Genomic DNA, 14,308 nt, shown 5'->3' with positions numbered 1-14,308 from the left:
GCGGGTCCTGTTGGCGCAAACTACCATATCTGCGCATCCAATGAACCCGACTAACTAGCGAGCTGTTGCTTAGTGAGCGGGGTGATCTTTCAGTGCCGTTGAATTTGACTGGACTCCCACTGGGGTGTATAAAACCTGACTGGCTCTAGAACAATGTAGCGGGAGTTAGCTAACAACATCAGCAACCCCAGTAACAAGCATGACGGTTCATGATACAAAGCTTGAGCTGGCGGCTAGAACCGGACAGCAGGATGGAATCCAACGAGCACGACTTGAAAAGCATGAAGCAACCTACCGATATGATGACATAACCCTCGCAAATACTGGCTGACTGCTCGTTGGCTCGGATTCCGGTCGACGGCATCCACATTCTCTCAAGAGTTTGTAATATATCCAGTAACCGCACCTGGATTATACCAGCGATCCAACAAATACCTCAGCCGGAGGATATGATATGTAACGTTGGAGGGCTGGTACTTGACCTTTTTGGCCTCGGCCTCCTTCTGCTCTAGGCCGTTGGCCTTGTTGAGCAGGTATGCGGTGCGCTCGACGGCGGCCGGGTCGCAATTGAGCGACGGCCAACGCTTCCAGTTCAGCACGATGGCCAGGACGTCCTTTGCGGCGGCGAACTTGTTCCGCTTCATCAGGACAAAGGCGTAACAATCGCCGGCGGAGATCAAACCCGAGAGCTGGTTGAGGCTGAGGAGGGACAGCTGGATGGTGCTGAGGTTGGTGCTGACCATCTCCCACACGTCTCGCAGAATCGTCTCTGCCGCCAGCAGGGTCTTGGGGTCGTTGGATTCGGCAAGGATGTCGCCGTATATATGCCCGATCCTCAGGATGGCCTGGAGGACGCCGCCACGAGCATTGAGGTAGCGTTGCCTAGTTTCCCAGATGTCACGGACTAGGGTGATGGCTTCTTCTATTCGTCGTTCTCTTCTGAGGACCTCAGCTAGGAGCTGGGTGTACTGCAGCGTGTCCGGATCGTCGGCGCCGAACAACTCTCGTTGTCGAGTGAGGGCCTTGCGGAGGTTGTTGCCAGCCACTGCGTACTTGGCCAGGACGGCCTGAACGCAGCCAAGTCGATAGCGGTACCAAAGACGGTCCCCTTCTGTTTGATCCGGGATCGGGTTCTGTGTTATCCAGTGGAAAAGCGTCTCGAGGCGGGAGAGATTGTCCGTTTTTACAGAGAGATCTACCAAGGCCAGCGCTGTTTCCATGGCGCCAGGACGGTGATCCTCATGGCCGACCAGGGCTTTTCTGCGCTCCCAGACAGCCAGCAGAACCGCCATAGCACTCTCGTCCTTCCCTTCCTGTACAAGACGAATACCATGTTCGTGGCCGCACGCGAGGACGCTTGGCTTTTCAAAATTTTCAGGCCGACTGACCCATATTGTCTCCAGATATTTGCCAATCGTGCTGTCCAGATTGACAACGGCTTCCTCCTGCATTCTCTGCGCGACTAGGCATTTGACCACGCTTTCGGCAGCCTGATCGACGTCAAGCGGCTGCAGCTGCATGATCTTCTCGAGGGCATCTTTGTGTTGCATCGCGGCCTCGATGTATTTCTTCTGCTCCATCTTGATATCCCCCAGCCGCGTGTAGATGATGAACCTCTCCTTCTCATCCTCGCGGTCTGTCGTTCCGTGCAGTTCGTTCAACAACAAGAGGCGGTACTCACGTTCTGCCTCGTCATGCTTGCCGTTGCGGACAAGCATATCACAATAGTCCTTTACCAGTGCACGGACAACTGTCTTTGAAGTCTCTACCCTGAGGAGTTCTCTCCTGTCCCATACCTCTGCACACATTACCTCGGCTTCTTGGTGACGACCAAGCCGCATCAGGGCAACGGATTGTTTGTGGCGCAGTCTGAGTGACTTTACATCAAGCTCCTTGCGGCGCTGCTCGATGTCTGCTGTTGTTTCGTTGGTGGAAGCAATAATGCGGTCCAGTTGCTTGTGTAATAAGCGATGCAGCTGTGCATATGCAACCTGCGCCGTCTCTGCGGTGCTGCATTGTTAGCGTACATACGATACCTTGGATACGAGGCCGTTCAGGAACAGCACTGAGTTCAAAACGTCGCCTGGGCGAATCCATCCCACGAAAAAGATAGAAAAGGAGGAGAAATATTGTTGATAGGAAAAAAAGACTTAAAGCGAGCATCAAGACAAACTTACGCCAGCGCATCAAATCATCTAGATCCTCGGCATACTTTTCAATACCATTCATGGCCTCCTGAAGATCATTCCCGAGTAATTTGCTTAGAGCCTCGGATTCTTCTCTCGCCTTGCGCAGAGTAGCCAGATCCTCCAGCAAGGCCTTTGCTGTCTCTTCCTGGGCAGTCTTTTCTGCATTGACCGCTTGCAAAACATCTTGGGTTTGCTCCAGAATTTCACTGTAATCTTGACATTTTGTCTCGAGCTCCCTGATCCTGTCGTCCTTGGCAGTGTCATCCGGCACCGGCGGTGGTACCGGTGTGGCAGGCGGCTCAGGAGCTGGAGAAGGTTCTGATGTGGGATGGGCGACTGGGGGTGGTGAACTTGACACTGCTGCAAGATATTCGAGATTATCATCGAGGCGCCTAGCATACCGCTCCATCTCCTCCGTAAAGGACGTCACCTTATGGCTACACACGGCGCAGTCGTACGACGTGGCGGCTGCCGGGGCGCCGAATCCCGGCGCAACGAAACACAGCCCGCATGGGTCCCTGACATCCCCGTGCAGCCGCTCGAGTCTGATGTCCCACTCGTTCCAGATGGCCAGGCGATCCTCGACGGTCAAGCGATACCATTTCTGCTCAAACCGCCGAAGGACCGTATCCACGGCGCTGAGGCCCCGGCAGAGAATCAGGAGATCAGGGCCGGAGCCACGGAAGCTGTTTGTAGCGGGGCGGGAAGCGCTCCGCCGTGTGCATGGCGCTTTATCGAACAGGGCTTCTGACAGGCTACCGAGGCGCGCCCTGAGGGTCTCAAACAACTGGCGCGATGATGCGTCACGGTCCATTGTTTATTTATTTTTGGTGCGATGTCTTGCAGGAGATTATGTTTCCCCCTCGCTGGCTGGCTGGGCTGCTATGCTACTGTTGCTGCTACTGAATAGTTTGGGGCTGCATGTGTGTTCTCTGGTGCGGAGCCCCTCCCTGGTCAGACGGATTGATGCCCAACTCGAGCCGAGGCGAAAGGAAAAAAAAAACGAGTACAAATGCAGGTATACTGTAGATTTGGAACCGGCTGAAAAAAATGCTTATTCAGACTAGGTAGTTGGTATGTATCGCTGCATATGTTACTGACTGGAGTTCGGCAAGCGGTAGTGTGCAAGGTTAGCACCGAACGACTTAGAATTCGTGCGACATTTTGGCGAAGTTCTGGACTGAAACCCAACTCCATTGCGACAGTTTTGGGGAAGACCTAATTAGCTGCTGAATGTGCCGCTCAGGGCTGCAGCAGCAGCTGGACGGGCACAAGGAATTTGGGCGAGGATGAAGCGGCCCCCTTCATGCAAGTCACTCTGATAGTCTCCAATCAGAACCGATTCCGTACAGATGGCCCTGGTCGCTTCGCCTAAGCCGAAGACACCGACACCATGGAGGATGTTTCGTCAGGTTCCACAGATTTAGAAATGTCAGTGTAAATGATGGTGCTTTTTTCTTTTCTTTGTTCTTCTTTACTCTTGTCATGTTAATCTGGAACTAAGACGGTGACCAGACTTTTTTTCAGTTAGTAGGACAGATATGACACTGCGCGATTACCAATATCTAGGCCACCGGATCTCGTACCCGTCGCCTCCGTCTGATTCATTCCAGTATTGGCTGCCTCTAGGTGTGTCAAGCCGTATGTCTTTTGTGGTAGGTCTGCGAGATATCAATGTACGGGCTGCTTGGGATATAGCTAGCTAAGGTTGTAAGGATCTGAGGCTGTTCTGCACTCGAGTACTTACAATCTCCGGGTGAACCCACGTACGGTAGCTTCGTGTAGCCACACATCGATACCCGTGCAATCCACAAGGGCAGGTTGGGACGTACTGTCTTATCGGAGACGCGAAGGATTCCGGAAACGCGTGGTTGAATAGGTAGGCAACTAATATGGGTGCTATTGATTTCTCACTGAGAGCAACAACAGCTCATAATCCCACACTTGTAATACAAGTCGTATTGACTCTGGAGACAGATGGCAACCATAACCTTTATCCACTTCAACGTGTCTTCTTTGGCCTGGATACAGCAGGCACCGGCCTATCGGGCCCAAACAGGCCTAATAGATAGGCCGTTCTAGTCAGGCACAACATGGCCTAGACAACGTGATAAAATTAGTACGAGGGCCAGGTTCTCGAGATAGAGAGGGGGTTGTCCAACCGTGACAAAAACATTGCCCCATGTCATTGCGTTCCACGACCCGAAAGCCATGAACCTGTCGTGGCGTAGGGCAAAATACGTCAAGGCAATATGACCAATATCTGCTATCCACAACGCGACAAGGTAGTTTCTCACGACCTTGGGCTCGTTGGTGGTGTACAGTACACCAACGCCGCACATAGCCAGAAGCCCAAAGGCATTGCCAAGCTGCCGAGTTACCAGTAGAGCACCTTCTGAGGATGGGACAACTGGCACGGGAACATGCTGTGTAATCTGCTCCTGTATGAACCAAGCTGGTTGGGCTATGGCAGGAATGGCTCCCGCGAGCCTGGTTTTGGTGTTCGTATCAGCGGTTGTCCAGATCATCCAGTCATTGTGAAAGAAACGGCCAACTTGCATAAGCCTGGCCACAGTTGGGCTGTAAGAGAACAGAATGGGGCTGGGATTCTCACAGTGATATAGGCTCGAAGACGGTAAAGACAAACCGTGGGAATGGATGAAGCCACGCACAAGCCATTGTTGAAGAAGCCTCACGACTGAGGTGTGGTTGTACAAGAAAGTTTTTGTCAACAATTGAAATATTGGGGCAAATGTGACAAAAAAAATCGGCAACGATCAGAGGGTAAAAATAAGGTCAGTTTATGCTTTCCGTAGTCAATTGTGTCGCTTTGGATAAAACGTGATTGAGCTGTGAAATGGATGGATGGATGGTGTTGAGTGAACGATGTATTGATGGTTGGTAGCGATGGTTGGTTGTACCGGCTACCAACCAACTTCATCCCAGTCAATCAAGGTGTAGAGTAATTATGAGTGAAGCCAGTACGTAAGTAAGGTGTAGGAGCGCTAGATCCACTCTGACGGGCGCTGTTGCTGTCACGGTATTAGGCGCCAAGCGGGACCTTACAATGATGCGCTCTGCTGCATCACATCATCGGGCTGCAGATTTTCGGAGCAAGCCAAGCCTAAAACATTATGACAAGCTCTCGTCCTTGCTTAAGCTGATCAACCTCGAGCAGCCTAACATTGCCGGGTTGCAAGGGATTTTTGTTTTCCTTCTCAGATCCTTGTTCAGAGCCCAATCGTGCGGAATTGACCGGCTTTTCATTCCTGCATAAGCAAGAAAGACAAAAAGTAATATAGCTGCCTTGAGCGGACGAGTGAAACTGGGAGGCGCTCGTGGGCCTTTTTGTGAGACCTTTCTGGTAGACGGTACTCCTCGAGAACCGGTGCAGGGCCCACTGTCAGGTAGCTCACAGGCGTGCCCCATATGAAGTAGTACCTAAAGAGCGGGGTTTCCTCGCATCGCAGCGGTATCTTTTTATCGGCAAGCCGGCCCATCATGTGTCAACGCTCGTGACGACTAAGCTTGGACGGGGGTTTAAATTGGTGTGCGTGCCCACCTTCGTCGACGGCACATGGTTATAGCCTACCTTCCAGGGGTGATAACTTATTCTCGTGATGGCTCCTCCCCATCCTCACCTTTCCTATCGTTCCCCTCGCGGCCTTTGCATGTTTTAGTTGCCATACACAGCAACACTTTTGTGGTCCTTTACTTCTCTATCTTTCGTAAATACCTTACCTATCATTTTTTTCTGCCCACCCTCCCTGCTTCTCTCTCTATCCCTCTCTCACTCACCCCCTCTCTTGCGTCCTCTCGTTACTTCCGCCTTCGTTCTATGCTCCGCTTTCTTATTAGTCGTCGTCTTCCTCGCATCTCCAATGCTTGCGCTCGGCCTGGTTCCTCAGGATGGCCACCATCGAGCCACGGCTAATGCACTTGCTGAACGACAGTAAGAGCAATCATGATCCAAACGAACTTCCGCCTCTACAGTCGTTCCCGATCCCCAAGGGCTCAGCTGTGCACGTGTCGCTCCCCTCGCTCAGCCTAGAAATCGAACAGCGTGATGAGCAATTTGCCGTGAAGCTTCCGGCCGGACCGCCACTACACCACATACCTCCGTTCTCGACGTTAAATTCCCTCGACGATAATGCTTCGGCGCAACACATCCCGCCCCTGTCTTTGGTTGAGTCATCTGAGGATACGCCCTCGTCCCAGCAGATCCCACCTTTCTCGACTTTCGAAAGTCTCGACGATGCGCCTCATCGATCCGGTCCTCCGACCAGACTCCCAAACCCCACCTACGTCTTTGATGGGCCCGCTCGAATTCCACAAACAGCCAACCAGTCAATACGCGCCCTCCTAGGAGATTCCAGCCCTGTAGAGTCTTCATCTCACTCCCTTCGCAAAATACTCGACGACCTGCCGCCCGAGCTAGGTATTCATGACGATGCCACAACCAAGAAGCGGCATCGGGCTTTGGCCGGCAAGGAGGATTTTGTGCAACTTCCACAGCCTCTGAAGAAACAGAAGTCGGCACAGCAGGTCATGCCACCTATAATCAATGGCCTTCACGAACCACCACCTAACGCGGCTGTATTTCCCCCGATTTCCTCGGTCGAATTCAGAAATGGCGACCACTCGCTGAGCTTGAGACCGCTCAAAGACCTGGGTCATATTCCAGAGGACAGGCATGCACCGGTCACGCCGACTGAAGACAAGACAGCACAACCAGCTGTCAAGACCAGACGCAGGACCAAGCCCAGAAGGAAGTGGACAGAGGAGGAGACGAATCATCTGCTGATTGGAGTTAGTCGGCATGGGGTCGGGAAGTGGACCAGTATATTGGAGGACCCTGATTTTCAGTTCAACGACAGGACTGCCGGTGATCTCAAGGACCGCTTCCGCACCTGCTGCCCCGATGAATTGAGGGGTCAGATTAACCCCGGCGCCGGTGCAGGCAAGGGAAGGGCTTCTCAGGCAGCTACCACTTCGCCTACTTATTTAACAGATACCCAAGCGAGAACCAAGAGGACTCTGATGCTTGAGAATATCCTCATTGGGAATGATTCTCAGCCGGAACACGATGCCCTGAACATGAGCCCTGCAAACGCCACGGCAGCCAGCACGAGCACGTCGCCTGTCTCTTCGTCATCCCAGCCCCAGCCAAAAGCATCCGGAGATGCATCCCAGAAACCCCGTAAGAGTCGAGCTCACCGAAAAAAGCTTGAGGATCTTGCTGAGCTTGGAATCAGCGGCCCATTCAAAAAGTCACACCGACGCGAGCGAAGACCCTTCACCGAACAAGACGACAAGGAAATATTGGAAGGAATCCACCGTTACGGGCCAGCTTGGACCAAGATACAGAGGGATGAGGCCTTTAATTTGTCAAGCCGTCAGCCAACCGATCTAAGGGACCGCGTGCGCAACAAGTATCCAGATATCTACGCCAAGATAGAGAAGGGAGCGTTTCAGATCATCAAGGAGCCAAACAACAGTCATCGTAACAACCTCATGGAGCCCACGGTGAACACTACCATTGAGAATTCGCTCACCTCGGTGAACAAATCAGGAGGGTCATCTCTAGAAGCTCAACTGAACCGTACAGGTTCAAAGGAAAACCTCCCAAAGTGGTCGTTGCAGCACTATGCACACGACACGTCCGAGACGAGCACAACGGGCCACCACGACCAACCAGGATCGTCACTCCCTGGGAACTCCGGGGAAATGGACATTTCGAGGTTGCTTCTAGACGACACGCAGAAATGATCCTTGTTCCTCATTGGTTTCTCAACCCGGCCATTCGCGTTCCATGGGGAGAACTTTGTGTGGACGCAAGCAATTCCCCAACGAAGTGGTAACTGCATGACCGTTCTGGTTATGACAATGTTCTATTGCATCATGCATTTATTTATGCCACCAGGCTCAAGTTGCTTTTCCAAGCCACAGCAAATGCTTTTCGAAGCACGGTTTCTGGAATGTTTCCAGTCACTCAACATGGGTGTTACCATCCTCAGTATTGTTCTTATGACGCTGATCTACAGGCGGACAGGTTTCGCCGGCCGGTTCCATCGGCCTTGTTGCTCTATTCCCTATTTCTTAATACCTTTTATCGAGTTTGCTGTTTTGTTTTTGTGTCTGCTTTATATTTCCTTATATTCTGTCTTTTTCGGGATTCTAGATTGGAGGCCGCAAAGGCAAGTCTGAATGTGCTTTTCTTTTCAGCTGGGAAACGGAACTTCTAGAAAAGGACAAATCCTGTCGTTACAGGTACAGAAACTGAAAGGGTGTACTGTCTTTTGTGAAAAATTCCCCTCGGAGTCGGGGTTGGACACACGGATACTGAGAACAGGGCAAGGTCGCAAGACCAAGGTTTAAACTAGATACGAGAGCGATCTCACAGACCACGCCGGTCACTTGTTGCAATTGAGCGAGTTTTGCCTTTTTGAACAAAAAGCCCGAGTCAAATAGTCGAGTGTGTCTGATAAGCCTTGTGCATATGTTCATTATTTTGCTCCGCAATGTCACTCTCCCTGTAAGTTCGTAACTGATACTAGACTATTAGTTCTAGAACTAGAGTCTAGGTATTATTATGTAGGTGCTATTTCCGTTCCTCAACCCTGACCCTCAACGAGTATATAAGGTAATTATTTACCTACCACCTATGTAATAGTTGGTAGGTCTCAGTAGGTAGGTACCCCATTTATCACGTGATATCCTTCACAATAGCCAGCGAAAATTTTGCGCCACTTTGATGAGTACTTGGGGGCTGTTCCTGAATGTCTTCAGCCTATAGTTGCCAAGGTCACGTGGATGCAGAATGGAGATCTCACACGCCATGCACGTGATTTGCACACGGTCTGTGCACGGCGGGGCTTAGCTAGGGCTCCAGCGAAAGTTCGTACACCAATATCAAAAGTTTCCCGCCCTTGTGTTCTGACCGAACTCCCAACGACGACTTCTCCTCCGCCACTCATCAACTAACCGACATCGTCAAACAGCAGTCAAAATGGGCAGAGGACCGTAAGTTATATGTTGTGACCGATGCAGTAAAGCTCTGTGGTCATTCTAAATAACCAGCTTGCTATTACTGCATTGCCGACCGACAACCTGGGACTAAAATGCTAACATGCGTTTGACCATCACAGTAAGAAGCACCAGAAGCGCCTTGCCGCGCCTTCGCACTGGCTGTTGGACAAGCTCAGCGGCACCTACGCCCCCAAGCCCTCGCCCGGTCCTCACAAGCAGCGCGAGTGCCTGCCGCTCATCGTCTTCATCCGCAACCGCCTCAAGTACGCCCTCAATGGCCGCGAGACCAAGGCCATCCTGATGCAGCGCCTGGTCAAGGTTGACGGCAAGGTCCGCACCGACTCGACTTACCCCGCCGGCTTCATGGACGTTGTTTCGATCGAGAAGACTGGCGAGAACTTCCGTCTCGTCTACGACACCAAGGGACGCTTCACCGTCCACCGCATCCAGGCCGAGGAGGCCGAGTACAAGCTCGGCAAGGTCAAGCGTGTTCAGCTCGGCCGCGGCGGGATCCCATTCTTGGTTACGCATGATGCCAGAACGTGAGTTCTTCCATCTATCAGCCGTTGGACCAAGCTTTGGTCGATCCCCAGGGTCCTCTCGGACGGCCCGAGCCCTCAGATCTTTTTCGATATGAAGTCTTGGGCTGGAAGTGGGACTTTTGGGGACGGAACGGCTGGTATGTATTCTGAAAGCTCTGGTTGATACTAACATGTGCCCTATTCGTAAATAACAGCATCCGCTACCCCGACCCTCTGATCAAGGTCAACGACACTGTCAAGATCAACCTTGACACTGGCAAGATCACCGACTTCATCAAGTTCGACACTGGCGCCCTCGCCATGGTTACCGCTGGTAACAACATGGGTCGTGTTGGTGTTATCACCCACCGTGAGCGCCACGATGGTGGCTTCAACATTGTGCACTTGAAGGATGCCATTGACAACACTTTCACCACTCGTGAGAGCAACGTTTTCGTCATCGGCACTGAGAAGCCCTGGATCTCCCTGCCCAAGGGCAAGGGTGTCAAGCTCACCATCGCTGAGGAGCGTGACCGCAGGCGTGCCCAGACCATCGCCGGCCACTAAACTGGTCGCGATTGCACTCGGATTGGTTTCTGCATTTGGCTTGGGTGATATCAAAAAAGAAGGTCATGGGTTTACATTACGGTCACGGAGTCCAGGATGGCGCTTTGTTTTTCCATAGGGCATGATATGCTAGCTTCTAAGTCGAGAGACTTGTTCACTGATTTTCCCCTCTTCCAGTGAGGAGAGACGAGGATGATGAAATGTCCAGTTTAATGAAGAACCATCCGGATCCCCATCTAGTGTTGCTGTCATGTGCGTGGCTTGTTGCAATCAGTGCGAACTCTTGCTATGAGTGGTTTAAGCGAAGCAAGCTACTGCGCAGGTTAAAATAGCTCGACCGCTTCAGCTGAGGCGCCTTTACCTAAAACAACAATCAATGTTCCTATCTATCGGCATGTAGATTGGCTCCAGAAGCAAGCAGTAAGTATGTCACACCATGAACTCGACAAAATTTACAAATCCGCCTTTACCCGAGAATGACAGTCGGTTAGGGCTCTTCTTGCTTCAGGGTAAGCTGCATTCATGTATTGGGTAGTCTAGAATTAGATGGTAGGTTTATGCGGCGGTATAACGGTTTTCAGCAACTTTTGTCCTTGGTTTAGTCTAGACCTAGTCTAGTCTAGTCGCTCCAACTGTGCAGTTACTACACAGAACCCAGCCCAGAGAAATGGACTTACCGTACTGAATGAACTATACGTACGCTTAGACGGCGTTCGGATAAACTATTTCGTACAGAGGAAGTAAGCCAAACAACTCCTCGTCACGTCAAATGCCAGTTTATAATTTATCAGGAACAGGCACTAGAACACGCCGGTCATCGGAATCTTCTCCGACGAGGGTTGCTTACCTTGCATTTGCCCCCCTCATAATTACCTAGGGTACCTTGGTATGTGGGTTTCTATGTAGATCCCTTCCATGGTTTCTGTCCACAGTGAAGTCCCAGATCACGGCGAGAGCGAACTGAAGCCTCGACGAGTTGACACATCAAGCCACTGTAGTCAATGGGCGTCCGGGATGTCCGACCACGTACGAGACTAGCTCAATCTGGCACATATCTGGGATGCAAGCACTGGAAGCACAGAGCTGTCGGGAAGAAATGCCGAGCTTGTCATGTCCCCAGGCCCATACAGTTTTCGGCCGACCCCTACTGTGTCCCCCACACTTTACCCCATTGTTGGATGGCGCGAGCTTTTGGGGTATTGACGACAGACATGGATCCTAGGGTTGTCGGCTCCGGGTTTAACACGCCCCTCTTGTCAGCTTTGTGTTGATTCTAAAAACACTTTCTACTGTACATCTAGTTATTCAAATTTATTAGCGTTCTGAAAACTGACAGCTGAGGGGGCAATCTTGTTTCTGGGGCGGTTGTCTGTGCTGCTTGCCTACTGTTGTTTTTGTTGGCAGTATCTAGCTTGCTTGATCTGCGTGTATTCTGCTTGCCAATATGTCTGGCAACTTCCTGGCTAGGGCGTCGAGGCAGTCGGTCCGGAGGGTGGCAACAGGAAGCCACAGCAAAGGAATCACCTTGTTTCGCCCCCGGCGCTACGCCTCATCCAGCGCTGCTTCGTCGACTAGGCAGAGCTCTTCGGGATCAATAGGAGTCTCGGCCGTGGTTGCCGTAGCTTTGGCGGCTGGTCTGGTCGGATATGGCGCTGCCGTATCACTCGGAGCCGGCGGTACTGTCCGTGAAGATACTCCCATAATACACGACAGTAGGCTACCGACGCCCAAGTATGCAAGCCTGGCAGATATGAACAAGGTATGTTTTGCTGGGGATGATCAACGAGGACGATCCCAGGGGGTTCTCCGCTCGGACTGACAAAGGATGCAGGCAATCGAGGAGATACGGCGTGATCTGGGTGACCACGACATCATCTCCACGGACCCAGATGACCTCCATGCGCACGGGTACTCGGAGTGGTCAACTGTCAACCCGACCACCCTCCCCGTGGCCGTGGCATACCCGCACAACACTGAGCAGGTTGCCGTCATCGCCCGGATATGCAACAAGCAGCGCATACCGCTGGTTCCGTATTCTGGGGGCACGTCGCTTGAGGGTAACTTCTCGGCGCCGTTTGGCGGCGTCAGTGTCGACTTTGCCTTTATGGATAAGATCGTGCGGTTCAGCAAGGACGACATGGACGTCACGGTGCAGCCGAGTATAGGGTGGCAGGACCTGAACGCCCAGCTGCTCAAGATGGACACGGGGTTGTTCTTCCCCATCGACCCGGGCCCAAGTGCAAAGATAGGTGGGATGGTGGGTACCAACTGCTCGGGGACCAACGCCGTCAGGTATGGCACCATGAGAGACTGGGTCGTCAACCTGACGGTTGTTCTGGCTGATGGTTCGGTCATCAAGACGAGGAGAAGGCCGAGAAAGTCGTCTGCCGGGTATAACCTCAACGGGTTGTTTGTTGGGTCCGAGGGCACACTGGGTCTTGTAACTGAAGGTATTGTTTGTCGGGTCCTTGTTTATTCTCGGCGGAATTTGCATCTATGCAATTTATATGCTAATCCAGACTGCCCAACAGCCACTCTCAAGCTTGCAGTCATTCCAGAAGAGCTTTCGGTAGCCGTAGTCACCTTCCCCTCGATCCGTGACGCTGCGGCGGCGGCAGCCGGTGTGATGCAAGCCGGAGTTCCAGTAGCGGCCATGGAGATCATGGACGAGGTGCAGATGCGGGTGGTAAACCTGAGCGGGGCGACGGCGCCTCGCAAGTGGCAGGAGACGCCGACGCTCTTCTTCAAGTTCTCGGGGACCAAGGCGGGCGTCAAGGAGAATATAGGCAAGGTGCAGCAGATCGCAAAGGCCAACAAGGGCAGCAACTTTGAGTTCGCCAAGGACGAGCGCGAGCAGAAGCTGCTGTGGTCGGCGCGCAAGGAGTCGCTGTGGTCCATGCTGGCGCTACGCAAGGAGGGCCAGGAGGTCTTTAGCACCGACGTCGCCGTGCCCTTCTCCCGGTTGGCGGACCTGATCGAGGTCAGCAAGCGTGAGATGGACGACCTAGGCCTGTTTGCAAGCATCTTGGGCCACATTGGCGACGGTAACTTTCATGAGAGCATTATGTACAACCGCGGGGATCCGGTCGAGAGGGCAAAGGTAGAGGGGTGCGTCAAGAACATGGTTAACCGGGCTCTAGAAATGGAGGGCACTTGCACAGGTAAGTCAACATGCTTCTTTGATCTCAATATAAATAGCCATTGGATGGAAAGTTTAACTGACTGGCGATGTTATAGGTGAACACGGCATTGGCTGGGGAAAGAAGGAATCTCTTCTGGTGGAGTTGGGCGCAGGGACCGTTGGAGTTATGGTACGTTTACTTGCTCTTTGATTGTGCCCCTCCCCGGTTCTTTTGGTGGACAAACGTCATTCTCTTGGTGCTGCTGCTCCGGAACTGACTCTAACCCCCTTGGGACTTACAGAAAGCCATCAAGGCCGCATTGGATCCCCATTGGATTATGTGAGTTCCAGAGCCTTCCCTAGGCTACCCTTTGTTGGCTGTTCTGTGTCAAGAAGGCAGAACTAAACAATTCTCACAACCACCCACAGGAATCCCGGCAAAATATTCGATAGACACGACGGTGACAAGTCTCAGTCTTGAAAGGTCGCTGACTTTTTGGTTTTGGATCTGCTCAGCCCTTCATATACTTCGAGCAGTTGTTTCTTATCAAAATACCGCTTCTCGTCAAGTGGACATGATTTCTTGAATTACTTCACACTCTACCGAGCATATATTTCCATTTTGACTCAATCCTCAACCGGATCCAGCGAAATCCACGAGAGGCTGCTTGATCTTTCAGAATTATCTTCCAGCATACAAGATTGCCGTTATCTTACAAACAACAGACAACAAACAAACAACAGCCCCCGGCCAGACAGGTTTGGTTCTGTCGAGCTCGCCCCTCGCCTTCTTTCCTTCTTTCCTTCCTTCCTTGTTTGCTCGACACAGGCAACTACAACAGGGCATGCTTCTGGTCTTGCAACAAGTACAAAACTGGCTG

General features: G+C 52.1%; 5 protein-coding genes across 5 annotated transcripts; 3 read left to right on the top strand and 2 right to left on the bottom strand.

The window, feature by feature from the left end:
- Positions 1-374: 374 nt before the first annotated feature.
- MGG_02744 (uncharacterized protein) lies at positions 375-3,003 on the bottom strand (the record flags this gene model as incomplete). Its single annotated transcript, XM_003720964.1, has 2 exons — positions 375-2,002; positions 2,178-3,003. The coding sequence occupies 2 exons, from the start codon at positions 3,001-3,003 to the stop codon at positions 375-377; spliced, it is 2,454 nt and encodes an 817-aa protein (XP_003721012.1).
- Positions 3,004-4,191: 1,188 nt separating this feature from the next.
- Positions 4,192-4,868, bottom strand: MGG_02745 (uncharacterized protein; the record flags this gene model as incomplete). Its single annotated transcript, XM_003720963.1, has 3 exons — positions 4,192-4,287; positions 4,352-4,679; positions 4,804-4,868. 3 exons carry the CDS (start codon positions 4,866-4,868, stop codon positions 4,192-4,194), a joined length of 489 nt encoding a protein of 162 aa, XP_003721011.1.
- Positions 4,869-5,794: 926 nt separating this feature from the next.
- On the top strand, positions 5,795-8,819 carry MGG_02746 (uncharacterized protein). Its single transcript, XM_003720962.1, has one exon. The coding sequence runs from the start codon at positions 6,099-6,101 to the stop codon at positions 7,956-7,958; it is 1,860 nt and encodes a 619-aa protein (XP_003721010.1). The 5' UTR covers positions 5,795-6,098; the 3' UTR covers positions 7,959-8,819.
- Positions 8,820-9,198: 379 nt separating this feature from the next.
- On the top strand, positions 9,199-10,306 carry MGG_02747 (40S ribosomal protein S4-A; the record flags this gene model as incomplete). The annotated part of the gene is made up of 3 exons (XM_003720961.1): positions 9,199-9,212; positions 9,338-9,760; positions 9,955-10,306. The coding sequence occupies 3 exons, from the start codon at positions 9,199-9,201 to the stop codon at positions 10,304-10,306; spliced, it is 789 nt and encodes a 262-aa protein (XP_003721009.1).
- Positions 10,307-11,750: 1,444 nt separating this feature from the next.
- Positions 11,751-13,908, top strand: MGG_12601 (D-lactate dehydrogenase; the record flags this gene model as incomplete). Its single annotated transcript, XM_003720960.1, has 6 exons — positions 11,751-12,065; positions 12,138-12,756; positions 12,838-13,467; positions 13,544-13,617; positions 13,730-13,767; positions 13,857-13,908. The coding sequence occupies 6 exons, from the start codon at positions 11,751-11,753 to the stop codon at positions 13,906-13,908; spliced, it is 1,728 nt and encodes a 575-aa protein (XP_003721008.1).
- Between the last annotated feature and the right edge of the window lie 400 nt (positions 13,909-14,308).

Source organism: Pyricularia oryzae, chromosome 7, assembly GCF_000002495.2.
Source record: "Pyricularia oryzae 70-15 chromosome 7, whole genome shotgun sequence".
Taxonomy (NCBI): Eukaryota; Fungi; Ascomycota; class Sordariomycetes; order Magnaporthales; family Pyriculariaceae; genus Pyricularia; species Pyricularia oryzae.
This window is presented reverse-complemented; position numbering and strand designations above follow the sequence as displayed.

Bases quoted from the DNA above. Each gene is read 5' to 3' on its own strand.
- MGG_02746 (XM_003720962.1), top strand. From the start codon at position 6,099: ATGGCCACCATCGAGCCACGGCTAATGCACTTGCTGAACGACAGTAAG.